Source organism: Pongo pygmaeus, chromosome X, assembly GCF_028885625.2.
Source record: "Pongo pygmaeus isolate AG05252 chromosome X, NHGRI_mPonPyg2-v2.0_pri, whole genome shotgun sequence".
NCBI lineage: Eukaryota > Metazoa > Chordata > Mammalia > Primates > Hominidae > Pongo > Pongo pygmaeus.
In genome coordinates, this window is record NC_072396.2 from 113555622 (window position 1) to 113570646 (window position 15025).

General features: G+C 38.2%; 1 protein-coding gene across 1 annotated transcript in view; it reads right to left on the minus strand.

Moving 5' to 3' along the window:
* Positions 1 to 10321: 10321 nt before the first annotated feature.
* Positions 10322 to 15025, minus strand: part of GUCY2F (guanylate cyclase 2F, retinal) — a 112986-nt gene continuing 108282 nt past the window's right edge. Inside the window, exons 18-20 of the mRNA XM_054472791.1 lie at positions 13478 to 13566; positions 13297 to 13385; positions 10322 to 10414 (exon numbers count right to left, since the gene is read on the minus strand). Of these exons, the coding sequence (XP_054328766.1) occupies positions 13298 to 13385; positions 13478 to 13566 (177 nt within the window). The 3' untranslated portion in view covers positions 10322 to 10414; position 13297. The remainder of the gene's footprint in view (positions 10415 to 13296; positions 13386 to 13477; positions 13567 to 15025) is intronic.

The window sequence follows — 15025 nt, forward strand, 5'->3', positions numbered from 1 at the left end:
GATAAAAATACAACATGGAATTTTAAAATCAGTTAACCTAATACAATGAAAGCATTATTTTAAAAAGTTAATCTGAAAAGCTGTTATCGAGCAGATCTGGCAGTTCTTAGTAGATACTTGTACTAATTGTAACTTTTCACAGTCAAAAGATTTGGGTCAGAGGAAAAGGAAACTAGTTGGTCGATATGTGATCCTAAGCTGATCCATAGATTGGCAATTTCACACCTTTCTCCCATGGGGGAGGAGAAAGCTGAATAAATATATTATTCACATAAATAAGTGAATAATATGCTTACTTCCTTGTAAAGTCTAAAGACTAAGTCCATTTAAAAAATATAAGTCAGGACATTCTTAAGAGCGTAGACCAAATAATGAAAAGCTGAGGTCTTTCCTTTCTACTGATGTGATATAACTAACCAACTGAGCTCGTCCAAAAAATAGTCTGTGTGGCTTTTTCAATTGATGCCAAAGAGGAAGGGATAAAATGCAAGATCAAGGAGCAGACTACAAATGATACTGTCACATGAAGACCTAATTTGTCACTAATGATTCATTAGTTTCATAATGGAAAGGGTTTGGAATATATTGAACTGAAATACAGAAGTTATTAAGGACACTTGGTGCATTTTCAATAGTGGATACTCTGCTGACAGCCAGAGTTGGAATTTAACAGTAACTATGCACCTGAAACAGGGAGAAAGGAAGTTCTAGTCCCAGCTCTGCCACTAGCAAGCTGTGCAAACTTTGAAAGGGTACTTTCTTTTCTGGTATTAGTTTCCCAGTCTGTGAAATAAGAAGGTTGAAACAAATGATCTTTGAAATCCCTTCCAGCTTTGAAATTCTATGACTCTATTTATTGGGACCATAAAAAGGAATGACAAGGTACAAAAACTGAATATTTGAAGGCCTATCAGCAGGACGTTTTGGTAAATGACTAAGGATCTATACTGTTGTCATCAACCACCAAGAATTTCTGTCTGTTAGCCAGAATTCTTGTCAATTGAGAAGAATGGTGTGATTAGTTATTGAAATGTTTATATTTGGCCTTATAATTTGGGGTTGCATTTTTATTTGAAAAGGTGCTCCTAATGCTTCAGGACTTCACACCATAAACCAGAGATAGCCATGTATCACTTAACAATGGAAATACATTATAAGAAAAGCATCGTTAGACAATTTCATCATTATGTAAACATCATGGAGTGTACTTACACAACTTTTGATGGTATAGCCTACTACACACCTAGGCTATAATGTATAGCCTATTGCACCTGGGCTACAAAACTGTACAGCATGTTACTGTACTGAATACTGTAGTCAAATGTAACAATGGTAGCCGTCGACTCTTGAACAATGTGGGGGTTAGAGGCACTGACCTCCAATGCAGTCGAAAATCCACAAATAATTTTGACTTGCCAGAAAATTAACTATTAATAATCTACTATTGACCAGAAGCCTTACTGAAACATAAATGGTCATATATACACCGATTATGTATCCACAAACATTTTAAAAAGATTAAAACAGCCAATTAACACTTATTTTGTATGTTATATGTATTATATACTTTACTATTACTATAAAGTAAGCTAGAGAAAAGAAAATGTTATTAATAAAATCATAAGAAAGAGAAAATATATTTACTATTTATTAAGTGCCCTTGGATCATCATAGAGGTCTTCATCCTCCTTGTCTTCACATTGAACAGTCTCAGGAGGAGGAGGAAGAGGAAAGGGTTGGTCTTGCTGTCTCAGAGGTGGCAGAGGCAGAAGAGGTGGAGGAGGTGGAAGGGGAGGCAGGAGAGGCAGGAACACTCAGTGTAACTTTTATTGAAAAAATCCACATATAAATAGACCCATGCAGTTCAAACCCATCTTGTTCCAGGTTCCAATGCATTTGTGTATCTAAACATAGAAAAGGTACAGTAAAAATGTGGTACTATAATCTTACGGGACCACAATCGTATATGTGGACAGTCGTTAACCAAGTCGTTCTTCTGCGGCACATGACTGTATTGAAGCTGCACTGTAGAGGGCAGATTTAGGAAGCATTGGGAAGTCCAGCCAGCCCTTCCTTGTTCCCTCTCTGCATGCCGAAGATGGCACTCTTAGAAGGATTTATACCAACAGTCTAAAAGAAGTCCCAATCTTCCCACCAGGCTTGCTATCTTTTCTAACCACATTTAACATAAGGTTTTGCCATAATTAACTATTTGTTTCCAAATATCTTTATATTTCTAATTCTTGTGGGAAAGCCTAGTTTATAAATTGGAATTAAAAAAGAAAGAAATTGTGTTAATAACAAAACAGGCTTGAAATTGAGTGATTCTGATAATTCATCTGTCCAAAGAATAGACTAAACTTCTATGACAGTGTGATGGGTGATGGGGTGAAAGTTACAAATGTATTTATGTTCACAGCCTTTTCCCTGCCCAAGTGCATCAAGGAGAGTTTGGTTTTTGTTTTTTCAGATTCTCACAATTCCAACCACTCTCTCCTTTTATTGGCAAATTTGATTCTTTACCTCTTGGGTGCAGAATCAAGAAGAGAAAACAAGAACACATGAGAGGCAGGGGGAAAAGATTTAAGCTACAATCTAAGTCAATATGCATAATAAAGTGCTCAGAGAGGGGAGTATTGAGAAAAGTAATTGTTCAATCTGAAAGTACAGGAAAAGTTGGAGGGTGGCAATGAATTGAAGAGAGAGGTACTAGAAACCCCTGGAATATGATGCAAAAAAAAAAAAAAGAGAGAGAGGGGAAAGGAGATTTTAATGAGTTCTCCAAGATTTTTGCTTAATGTGAGAATTTAAATTGTTTTAAAATTACTTTTGGTTGCTAGACTATGTCTTTGATCAAGGCACTACTCTGATACTCATTGAGAAGGGTCCTTACTCCATAAAAGTTTTATTAATTTCATAAATTCATCTCTCTGTGAAGTTGAGTGCCTTGCCCCTGTAGACATGCAATGACACTTCATAGCAGATCTGGCAAATTGGCTTTTCCCAATAGCTAATCACCAAAGCCAGCAAGTAATTGGCAGAGACCACACATTCTCCTTGAGGCAACCTTCAGGGAATTTGACAATAAATTTTCTGTGACCTAAGAGGATAACTTGATACAGAAGACACTTGAGAGCTGATAAGGGTCATGTTAACTGTCTATTCTTGTAGGTTCTCTGTGCCAGGTCCCTATAGTAAGCCAGATCAACAGAAAACAACTTACTGGAGCCATAATACCTTAGCTTTCTGGGTCGGGGAGACCCTTAATGGCTTAAGATTTGACATTTTACAGCCTTTTATTCCTTTTTGAAGAGGAAGAAAAGATATTTCCATTTGAAGATTGTGTCTGTATCTTTTATAAAACCACATTGTCCATTATAATAAACAATATCTATTATACAGGATTTACATGATAAATTCCTCCTGGAATTCAGTGGCAGGGAAAAGAAATCTCTCTAGGCAGATGAACTCACAGGCGTGTTGCTGTTGTTGTTGTTTTGGTTTTTTTTTTACTTGACAGAGAACCACGCAACTCAATTTTGTTGTTTTCTTCCCTTTTTGCTTTAACTACCAAGAAACTCAGAGTGAGATTTAGTGGGCAAATACAGTGATTTATCATGGGACTGCCTGAAGCTTCTAGTTATGTTTCTTATAACTTTTTCTGGTTTGGGGTTTGAACTGACCTGTTTTCATGTGTTCTTAACACTTGAAAACCACTTAGGTCTGTTTTAAGAAGGTGTGTCAAGGAATTGTAGAACCAAAAACTCTCAGAGTGGGAATAGAACTTGAAATATCATTTATCCTAACTCCCATACAATGCACAAAATATCATCTACTCTGTTCCCATTACACTATCATTTAACTTCTGTTTGAATATCCCTAATGACAGAGAACTCACCATCTCTCAGACTCTGACATTCATTTTCAGATATCTCTGACTACTAGAAAGTTCTGCTTTATGTTTATTTTATGTCTCCAGCTTCCATCATTTGATTCAGATTCTATCTTCTGAAGCAACATAAAACCTGTTCTCCATGGTATCCCTTCATATCTATTAAGAGAGCTATCTTGCCCTTCCTTTGTCCCTTAGTGTCCATTTCTCTTGGCTAAGTATTACAATTCTTAAAATTGACTGCCCTCAATGCCACAAGTTAAAACCATAGTAAACAATAACTAGATTCTTTTCAATGCACAAATGAGGAATGTTTTCACTATCAAAGGTTAGTGGTCCTCAAGAAAAAAGTTAACCAACTATGACATACTAAAAATGTGACTTAATTTAGCTCTTTAGTATTTTATGAAGGAAATATAAAAACACTCGAACACTTTTCAGATAAAGAGCAAGGTATCTAACCTCTAATAAACACAAGAAATACAAAATATACTTTGTTTTTAAATAATAGCTATGAAGTTACATATATATGTGAGTATATATATATGATATATATGATTGATATATATGATATATATGATATATACGATATATAGGATATATGCATGATATATATGATATATACAATATATATGATATATATGATATATATATCATATATATAACATATATATATCTCTCTCTCTCCACAGGTAGTGTGAGAGAGGGTGATAGTAGATAGACGGATGGGAACACAAGAAAAACATTAAATAACAAAAGAAGGGGTAAAAGTGCACAGAAAAAAGATACATACACAGAAAGACATAGAAATATTCATTTATTTATTTAACATATATTTATTGAGTGCCTGTCATATGCATTAGGCACTGCGCAGAGTACAAAGATGAATTAAACATAGTTCCTGCCTTCAAGAAGCTTGTAAATTTTTTTTAAATCTAGGTCAAATATAGTTGTGACAAGAAGACAAGCAGACAACCATAAAATAAGTTAATGTTACATAACCATTAAAGAAGTATAGGTAGGAATTTAGAAATGGAGACATATGATTATAGTGAACAAGGAAGGCTTTTGGTGAAAAGAGATATTTGACTAGACTTTGAAGAATGGGTACAATTTGGACATGTGGTGGTAGGAGACAGAGAAGGAATTTTAGGTAGAAGAAACGGCATGATTAATGACATGAAATCAGAAAATGTCAAAGGAAAGAGCTAATAATAGATTTTGACTAGAGAATAAACTGCAAAAAGAAGGGTAGAGAAAGCTAGGTTGGAAACCAACTAAGGAATTTATAAAACTAGAGGAACATTGAAGTTTCTGGAGCAGGAAAATTATAAGAGGTGAACTGTGATCCCAGAAAAATACTCTTAAATACAGAAAAGATATACATACAGAAGGAAAAAAGTTACTTCTCTGGAGTAACATAATCACCTTATGATATGGTTTGGAATACTGTTACTAAAAACCATTAAAATAGTGTTGTACTTTCTAATTGTAAGCCTAAGTGGGGATATTTTGTGTTAATGTTTGTCCTGTGGGGTCAGTGACTAAATCAACCCAAATCTGACCAATGAGGCAGGTTCTACAGTTTCACAACCATCCAGAAAATTTAATCTGACCCTAGATTGCTCCTGGACCAAGGGATGCCCCGCAAAACAAGTTGGACTTATTTCTAAACCACATCAAAGATGTCCCAGTGAAGTTAAAATACTGCCACTAATAGTGAGCCAAAGTGAGTATATAGGTTAATGGTCACCTCTACCCCCAGTCTCTCTTTGAAAGATATTCATTATTGCTTGGCCTACAGCAAACCCAAACTGGCTCTATCAGCTAGTCCCTGAGAGGGCTCATTCTTATTACCAATGCTGCTTGAACAATTGTTTTTCCTATGATCTATCATTCCAGGAAGCCATGTCATGAGAAGTTCACCTGTGTCTATTCCCCATGATGAGCTCAATCACCCCTGAAGTAAAGCCCTTCTTTGGCTAGTCTATACCCAGTGGATACAAAATTGTACTCACAACTCAGGAAATTTCCTGTCTCTGGAGGAGAAAGTTGGTGTCGACAAGTAGTAATCAGATTCAGTTCTTATCTTGCTTTAAAGTTCGCAGGTTTGGTTCTCCCCTAACTTCTCTCACTATATATAGGAGCTACCATTTGGATATTGGGCACATTGAAAATATTCTTGGTGTTCTCCAAAGTCAGGCATTTCCTCATGTATTTCTGAGACTTTAGTTCTATAGGACCTGGGTCCTGTGCTAAAAGCTACAAATGAATCCATAGGGCCAGGCAGAATTAGAGGTTTATTTTCCGTCCACTTGGGCCAGATCATCTTAGATAGGGGCATATATGGATTAGATCCTGTCTGCATGGTAAAGCTGATTTAGTGATCAAGGAATCTGCTATCTTCCTTCTGTACTCTATTTCTTTCTGGATCGTGATGTCAGCAGTCACCTAGCTCAAAACACCCCAAACCAGAGTATTCCTGCCAAGCCCGTGCTTGTACATACACAGTTAGGGATCTTACCCCCAGAATTTCTAAGAAGTATTCCTAAGGGTCAGAGGTTTTCCTTGATAATTCAGACCTATTTTTGACTTGGTAAAGCAAGTTCTTATTTACTAACTAGACGGTAACTTTAAAAGGATAGCTTCTCCTCTCAGAATCTTCATATTTTCCTTCATGCTATAACAGGGTTGATAGTTTCCAAAAGCCCTGCCAGTTCTATGATTCTATGTGTATATTCATTTGCTTGGAATAGTCACCTTTGAAAGCTCTTTAGTGGCATCTGGAGCCACTCTAATTTGTAGTGAGCCAAAGTGAATATATAGATTAATGGTCACTTCTGCTTCTCTCTTTGAAAGCAATTCATTATTGCTTGGCCTACAGCAAATCCAAACTACAAAATAAGTAAGATTGCAGGGGTTTTACAAACCACTCCAGGAGAAAAACAAACAACACACAAATAACAGACACATAATGTCTTATAAAAGGTAAGTTGTGTCCATGTCTATGGTGTACTCATCAATTATCTTGACCCGAGAAGAAGGCGTGGACCACAGAAGGGGTGAGAGAGAATTCTATTGCACAGACTCCACTATTTTAATGGGCTATAATCAACCAGTCAGATGGGAAATGCATTGATTAGGTCCACCAGCTGTGGCTGGAGAAGAGGTTAAAGTAAAATGGTCAATCTCCTGTGGCCTTTTGGCTAATTAATGCTTACTTGATTCAATTGAGTGTTTAAGTTACATTCAATTATTTGATATCACATAGATGTGACCACCCAGTGCATGAAGTATTACTGTCTGGCTGTTTGCCACCTCCTACTCCTTGCAAGTTGATTCCAGTTGGATTAAGGACAAGAATGTAATTAAATGAGTAGTTCGGTAATAAAGTTGTTTATACTATGTCTAAGACAAGGTAGGAAAAATGAGAGTTCTTGCAACAATACTTCTTGTTAGAGTTGCTTTATGTAGTAAACCAAGTTATGGCCCTCTGATGAAGTAGATAGCCATCTGCTATCTCTTCCTGCTTCGCTATCCCAAGTGCAATAAAGAATGACTGGATTGCCTGGGTGATGGAGCGAGTCTCTGTCTCAAAAAAAAAAGAATGACTGGATCACTGAAAGCTTCCCAAAATCTAAACAGATTCAACTTCTAACATCAAAAATATGAATAATATTGCCAACAATAAAATAAAATAAAAGCAAACTGGGTTAATTTCAGAATCAGCTGAGTTCAGGTATTCTTTGGCTAGGTAGATGCTATAATAACATGTAATAATCTATGAAGTGAAGCCAAACAGGGAAGATAGAATAAAGGATCTAAAGGAATTTTGAACAATCCTAACTTCCTGTGTGCCTTTCTGTGTTTTTCTAAATTTTCTACAATGAACATATATTGCTATTGAGGTCCGTAAGGGAAAAAAAATCTAAAGAAAAGGACTTATATAATTCCCCATGGGATGATCATTTTATTCAGTTATGTTGTAAAGTACAGTAAAACCTCAAATAAGCAAAAGCTAACTTGCAGTTCATTCACATTTGGCTTTGTTTTTCCAATAATTTATTTTTAAAAGATAAATCACAAGAAAACAAGCAGATATGAGGGATGTGATAAAACAAATTTAAATTTGTTTGAAAACTTTATTTAAATTGTTTTCTAAATATTTTATTTTATACAAGGAATATAAGGGTACTTAGGAAAACAACTGGGGAGAAATTTTTACTCCCTCTTAATGACCAACTCAAGCCAGTGTGCTAGTAGCAACAGACAAATACAGAAATAATCAGCTGTATGTGAGAATCATGCTATACCTCACTAAACAAATCAAATAGTATATGAGAGTAGGGAATGGTTTTTCTTCTGATCAAATAATTAAAGCACTAAGAAAAATTGAAGAAAACTTAGTTTTGGTCAATGCAGAAGGCCTTAATGAAAAAGAATCTAAAAATGGATGGAATAGTTTTACAAAGGGCCTCATGATAAAATCAAGCAAAGGAAGATGTGATCGTGAACAAGACAGAATTAGTAGGCTTGACAAGATAAACTTGGTTGACATGCTGGACTAGAGAAATACTAAGGAGGGAAATAGGGGATAGGATCAGATACAGAGTTAGGAATCCCTCTCAGTGGGTTTTGTGCTTAATAAAAGATTTTGGCTGAGCAGTGTTCATTTTGCAGGCCCATCCCGGAGCTATAGGTCCTAGGGCTAAATAACTGAACTGTGTTTGGGAGAATACAAATTCATGGAGGCTCTGGAGCTGCAGCCCCACTGCCACTCCCTTGCCCTCAATTATCCTTCCATATGTATTCTGCAGGACAGTGCTACCATCTCTGGAAGAAGTGAAGCTTTTTTATTGCCTCACCAAGAAAAGATTCAAATCTTGGAGCCCTTTGCCCTAGAGCGAGAGAAAGAGAAAACAGTAAGCATGCCTTACATATCCTAGGCCTTTCACAGGATTTCAATATGAATAATTCCAAGCCCCCACACCACTACTACATTCCATAAACAGCTTGCAAATTCCTCAACTTTCCTGGATTGTTAAACAAATAAACATTATTACATTTGTCACCCAAACTTCTGGTTAGATCTTAAAAGCTCAGCTTTTGACTGAGACCTTGTTAAAAATAGAGGATGATATTTTATGCATCCTTCTCTGGCATGTCTGGAAAAAGGAGTTAGAAACTCTGCTTAAGGAAGTTGAAAGGCAACTTAAGCCTTTTCTGCATCCTCTTGAACAGCTTTGGCATAGTAAGTAGACCACCTGAGGCTGGCAGAAGTTGGATTCTGTTAAGAGATAAGTAGTCCAAGGGCCTTTGACTGAAGGTTGAAGGAAAACTGCTGGGAAGAACTTTTCACTCTAAGCTCAGATCCAGGGTGAGTTGATAGTGGAAAAATTAAATAATAGTGAGAAAGGTATCAAATTATACCTTAGGCATTTATTTCTTTAAAAGGGGTTGTACTAAAAAGAATTAACTGCTTTACTAGCTGATATGTTTGGGTTCAGCTGTTTTAATAAAGAGATTTTTTAAATATAATAAATGAGAGGAAAAGCTTGCTTAACTATTTTAAACATGCCTGAGACTTAAGCCTTATTGCTTTGGTCCACGTGACTGTGGCAAGCCACTGCCAATAACCCCTTGAAAGTGGAATCTGGAAAACTAAAAGCATAAAGTAAAAACAAATGTTCAAAGGGATTTATTTTAGGAGAAGGGGTAGAGGGTTGAAAGGCAGGGTGGGAAGGAAAAGGGAGGGAAAATACAAAACTTGAAGGGAATCGCTCAGTTCAATCTATGATTTTTATATCTTTTACCCCGACAATATATCTTACATTTATTCTGTCATGTTTAGAATACTACCCTGAGTCCCAGTTAAATACTCATCTAGCAAGGACTATCCAATTATGTTGCCTAACTTAGGAAAAGAGACAGTGACAGTTTTGGAAAGATTTTGAAAAATGAGCACTAAGAAAACAAACTTCTTAGCCTTCAGTTGTCCAAACAACACAATTAACCAGACTCTTCTCCCTCTTTCTTCCTTATGCATTCCAGCCAATTGAGGTCACAATAGACTGGGATTCAGATGTATGTTTGCTGGAAGGTTTTTTTTTTTTCCTGGCACTAATCTTATAGTATCTGAGTTATAAATTATGTTCATTAAATACTTCCTAGAGATTAAAACAAAATGAAAAAGAAAACATAGTGAAAATAGAGAGCTTCTCATCTTAATCCAAGTTGGGCCTGCTACTTTGGAATGACTAAACTTGGAGGTGGCTCTCTACTCTTCCATAAGGTTCACATCTATTGCAGTTTACATTCATACGGCCTTGCTAGTGATAGCTGGGTATTGAGCAAAACTTTTAAAAATTACTTCCCAGGTTCCTGCTCACACCGGAATTAGGTCATCCTCAGAGATGTAGTCATTCACTAAATTTCTTGCCCAGGTAGAACAATTTGTTGAACTGAAGTGAGCTTTCCCATTGCCTCACCAAGAGAAGATTCAAATCTTGGAGCCCTTTGCCCCTGGGCGAGAGAAAGAGAAAACAGTAATCATACCTTATATATCCTAGGCCTTTCACAGGATTTCAATATGAATGATTCCAAGCCCCACACCACTACTATACTCCATAAACAGCTTGCAAATTGCTCAACTTTCCTGGATTGTTAAACAAATAAACATTATCACATGTGTCAGGTTTGCAAAATTAGACATTGCTATCTACAAGGGTTTTACAAATTTAACAAAAAAGAGGGCATGTTAATATACAGGTGGTCTTCAACTTACTAACGAGCTATGTTCTACACATTTATAAGTCGATGATTTGGAACTTGGAATGGCTTCCTCCATAGTAACAGTGCTATATGTGTGGTGGTCAGGTTTCTAGCCAGTCCACAAAGGCTGATTTAACCCACATAGAGCAGAGTTATATTAAAGCTCTGGTGGGAGTCCTGGGTCCTGATAGCAGAAGGAAAATGTGCTTTCTCTCCATTCGTTGAGTCCAATAAAGACTCAAAAGGTTTAAAAGAGGTGGAATCTGAGCTAACTTTTCCACCTTCATACTTATTTTCACCCTTCTTCTATTTCCCAGGGATCCACTGCTTTTATGTTATACCAAGCCTGCCAGTGTGACCGTCTATTCTTCAAAACTGCCAACTTCCCCATTTCTCCTTGTCCTAATCAAAATGAAACTGCCAAGTCCTCCTGAACATTTAGGTCAGTTCACCTTCATTATGATATGGGTGATTAATTGCTTCTCACCCTCAAGAAAGCACATCTATGATTAAAAGAGGGGGTTGTCAGCCCAAAATTAACCCCAGTTGTTGAAATTTTATGGAAAGTAACCAGATGATACAAAAACCAGGTTTGAGAAGTAGTGGATATTTGGGGACACAAGATAAGAGTTATCAGGTGAAGCGTAGGGACCTGCTTGAGAGGCAGCCCCTGTAATCACTTCACCAAAGCTGTGCCCCCTTTCATAGCAGTTTTTCTTCCTCCCTGGCCAGCCTCACGGGGCTCTCTTAAATGTTTCAAGTTTTTCCTCAACATCTCTTATGACGGTGGCAGCAAGTCAGTGGCATTCATAGGTATCATAGGTCTTTTGTAAGTTGGGTCTATCCCAGTAAGTGTCAGCCTGTAAATTCACACAAAGTTGGAAACATTCTGGAATAGGTGGTATTAGCAAGTAACAGCAACAGAGGAGTGCTTGGATTTAGGACAAGCCTTCTGAAATTTGTCAGGGATGCACTTCTTGGGGATTTTTGTGATTTGTATAGGCCACCAAGGCCACGTGGTCAGTTAACATGCTGGTTGAAGTACATGTGTTAACAAGGCCAGGACCAGAGGTGGAATCCTCTCTTGACCCAATGGCTTCAATCTGTTCCATATATCTACAGTACACAGAAGCTGGCCCTCTGTCAAGGGGTTCCAGATGAGTGAATTTACAAATGACCTAAGCAACATTCATCTGCATGTCAGGAAAGCACTACCAATCACACAGCCAATGATGGTAAGTGAGCTGCAGTATTTTCTGCTGCAAACTCCAACACATTCTTAGGAGTGGATGGGTTCTTGTACAGTGCCTCCAATGCCACACTACCCTTCCAAAGGGATAAATCCTTCAAGAGCTTCCAAACACTTTCCTGCAGAGAGAGAGAGAAAGAGAGAGAGAGGCTAGAGAGTATGTGTCTGGATCTGTGTGTGTGTTGTTCCTGTGTTTCCCTACTCACAGGAAAGAATGTTTCTGGAAATTGGAAGACTGTAGAACAAATCTTGGCCCCAGGTGTCAGTGAGTCAGAGGGTGATGCAGGAGGCTGCAGAAGAGCCACACACTCAATACAGAAGCCTTTGTGATGCATAAATGTTTACGACTAGTTCAGGGTACCTGTTATTGTTGCAGAAATGAAGATGCATTGGGGTTTCCTTAGGACAGAAACAGTCACAAAGAATCAACAGTCATCAGAGGCCAGTGGGAGAATATGAAAGTATGTGGATGCCTTTAGTAGTGGCTGCTAGAATTGTGATTATTCTGGGACATGTTAGAGAACAAGGGAGCAGGAGTATGTGGAGATGCCTTAATGTTTACCTTAGAATCTTGTGATTTCCAAGGATATGTGGAGGAAGCAAAGTGTTTCAGGGCCAAAGTTTCCATGGAAGAGAGAATAAGAAAGCAAGATTTAAAAGAAAAAAAAGCAAACACGATAAAGAAGAGAAGAGATACTGAGAAGGGCCCAAGAACACAATGGATTCCTCAGAGATAAATACGGATAAATATGTGGAGAGAATTCTTGATAATTAGATGGTTGTTGCTGCTTCAGAATTGTACCATCCTAGTAAGGGAGGAAAGATGGGAGAAATTGTCCTGAATACAAGCCAGGCAGTCAAAGAGTAGCCAGTCTTATTTTGGTTGGCAAAACTGATCCCTTGAAAGGGATCAGGCAGCAGTGCCTCCGGAGGAAATGACATAAACATCCCCTCCAAGGTGATCTTGCCAACAGATCCCAGGAATAGCAGGTAGTCCTACTGCTATTGCTTAGACAGATGTAAGTCTCTAAAGATCTGATGTGGCTCACCATGTGGCCCAGGTGCTCAACAATAAAAGAGACAGGTGTACCTGCCTGATAACTGGATAGCAAGGCCAGCTTTGTTAGCATTCAAATATGTTGTCAGGGCAAGAGGTAAGGGTCTCTCTCGGGCCAGGGCAGACAATTTCCCTCAGGTGCAGCTCACCCTGCATCAGGCCTCCCCACAACAAGTTTTTCACCCATTTTATTAGAGCTTGGAAATTCTCCAGCTCCATCACACTATGCCAACAGAGTGTAGGCTGACACTGGCACGCATGCCAAAGGAAGCCCCAGATTTGAAAATTTGGCAAGCTGCTGTGCTCTGTTTTCCTCCTGGCCATTACCTTATGGCTTGTTTCTCACCAACTGCCTTTCTGCTTTTCTTCTTTGGAAGGCTGCAATCTCCACTGGTTGCAGGCCATGGCCCACTTGCCTGCAGGGCAGGGGAGACATCAAATAGGTAGTGAAGAAAGTGTGGCAGAGTGTGGCATAGGAAGACTCCAATTAAATGTGGACTCTACTTACCCATCTTTGTCCACTGGTGGGGGCACAGGAAGGGGCTTCATGAAGCCTTTTTTCCCAACCAGCCAGAAGGTCTCCTCAGTGCCTTTGCCCTTATTATAGAAAACATGAAAAATCTTAAGCATGCTATAATCAATTTTCCAAAAGAATATAAGCATTCAGGTTGGCTCAGAAATTGCCTCACCACTCCCTGGAGTCTTCCTCCCTACGGGCCTGAGCCAGAGCAGCCAGATGAAAAGTGAACACTATATCAAGCTGTCATCCAGATGTTTTGTCTACCGCCACCATACAGCTTCATCATTGGGAATGTGTGGATGTTTGGCTTCACAGCAACCAAATGTCTGGATGCTCAGTTGAAGATTTTGTTTATCATTTGTGCCCTGATCTTTTGGCATTAGGTAAGCCATTGTCTTCTGTATCTAGAGTACATATATTCAGATTCTACCTACCCGCTTACCCTCTCATTCATTGGCTCTCACCAAACCCAAAAAGAGAGTAGAAATGGAAAACAGGCTGTTAAATTTTAAGCCTAAATTATCCTGGCTATTTTGAGAGGTCTACATTTGTGCAGTGTTCTTTCCTTCCAGCCAAGGAACTCTTACAGGTAGGGCAAGACCCCAAGTTGGCCTCCATCTATAGCTCAGTTACTTGGTTGTCAAGAACCATAGGTCTCAGAAGAGAAAAGGAGTGTAAACTCAAGTTAGTCACCCCAGGGCCTGAGTGATGACCTCAGAGGAGTCAAATTTTCTGCCTCTGTTCTGCCTTTCTCTCTTTCCAGTAAACTCTCCTCTCAATGTGCTTCTCTCTCCTCCTTTCAATTCTCTTTCATCTGTTCTCTCATTTCCTCTAATCCATAAGAAAAAGATGTGTTTACCAAGACTGAGAAAAGTAATGGGATGTGTTTCCAACTCATTAATCTGAAATACGGTCTCACTCTCAGCAGCTCTCATTTGGAGCAGTTCTGAATTGTTTAACTTAGAAATTCCAATTAGATTTACCCCTTTAAATATCAAGTCCACTGTTCCCTATTTTACATCACATATATTTATCCCTTAACAATAATGACAACAACCATAATAATTAGCACATTTAATTGGAGAATATCAAAGCATTTTGCAAATATTTGATTCAAGGCTTGAACAAGCCTTCTGTGAGGCAAGTAGAAAGAGCATACCACTATAGTCCAACCTCCATTAACTGGCATCAGACTCTCCCTAAGCCTCAAATAGTTCAAATAATTGGACTATTTGAGCCCACTCTGTTTTCAGAAGAGGTAAGCAACTTGAAAATATATTCCATCACTCATTCTTTCATTTATTCCACTCCTCCTGTACTAGGGCTGAGAATACAGAGATGGCTCCATCCTTAAGGAGCTCACAGTACAGTTAAACACAACCATTAGGACATGTTATAGGTTCTAAACACATTAAGCCCAACTCCTCTGATTCCAAAGCTTTTTCTTTTTACACAGTACGTAGTGTAGTGTCTTATACAGACAGTTGCCCAGTAAATAATCAGACTGTTTCATTAATTGAAACTCTCAGCCCTTGT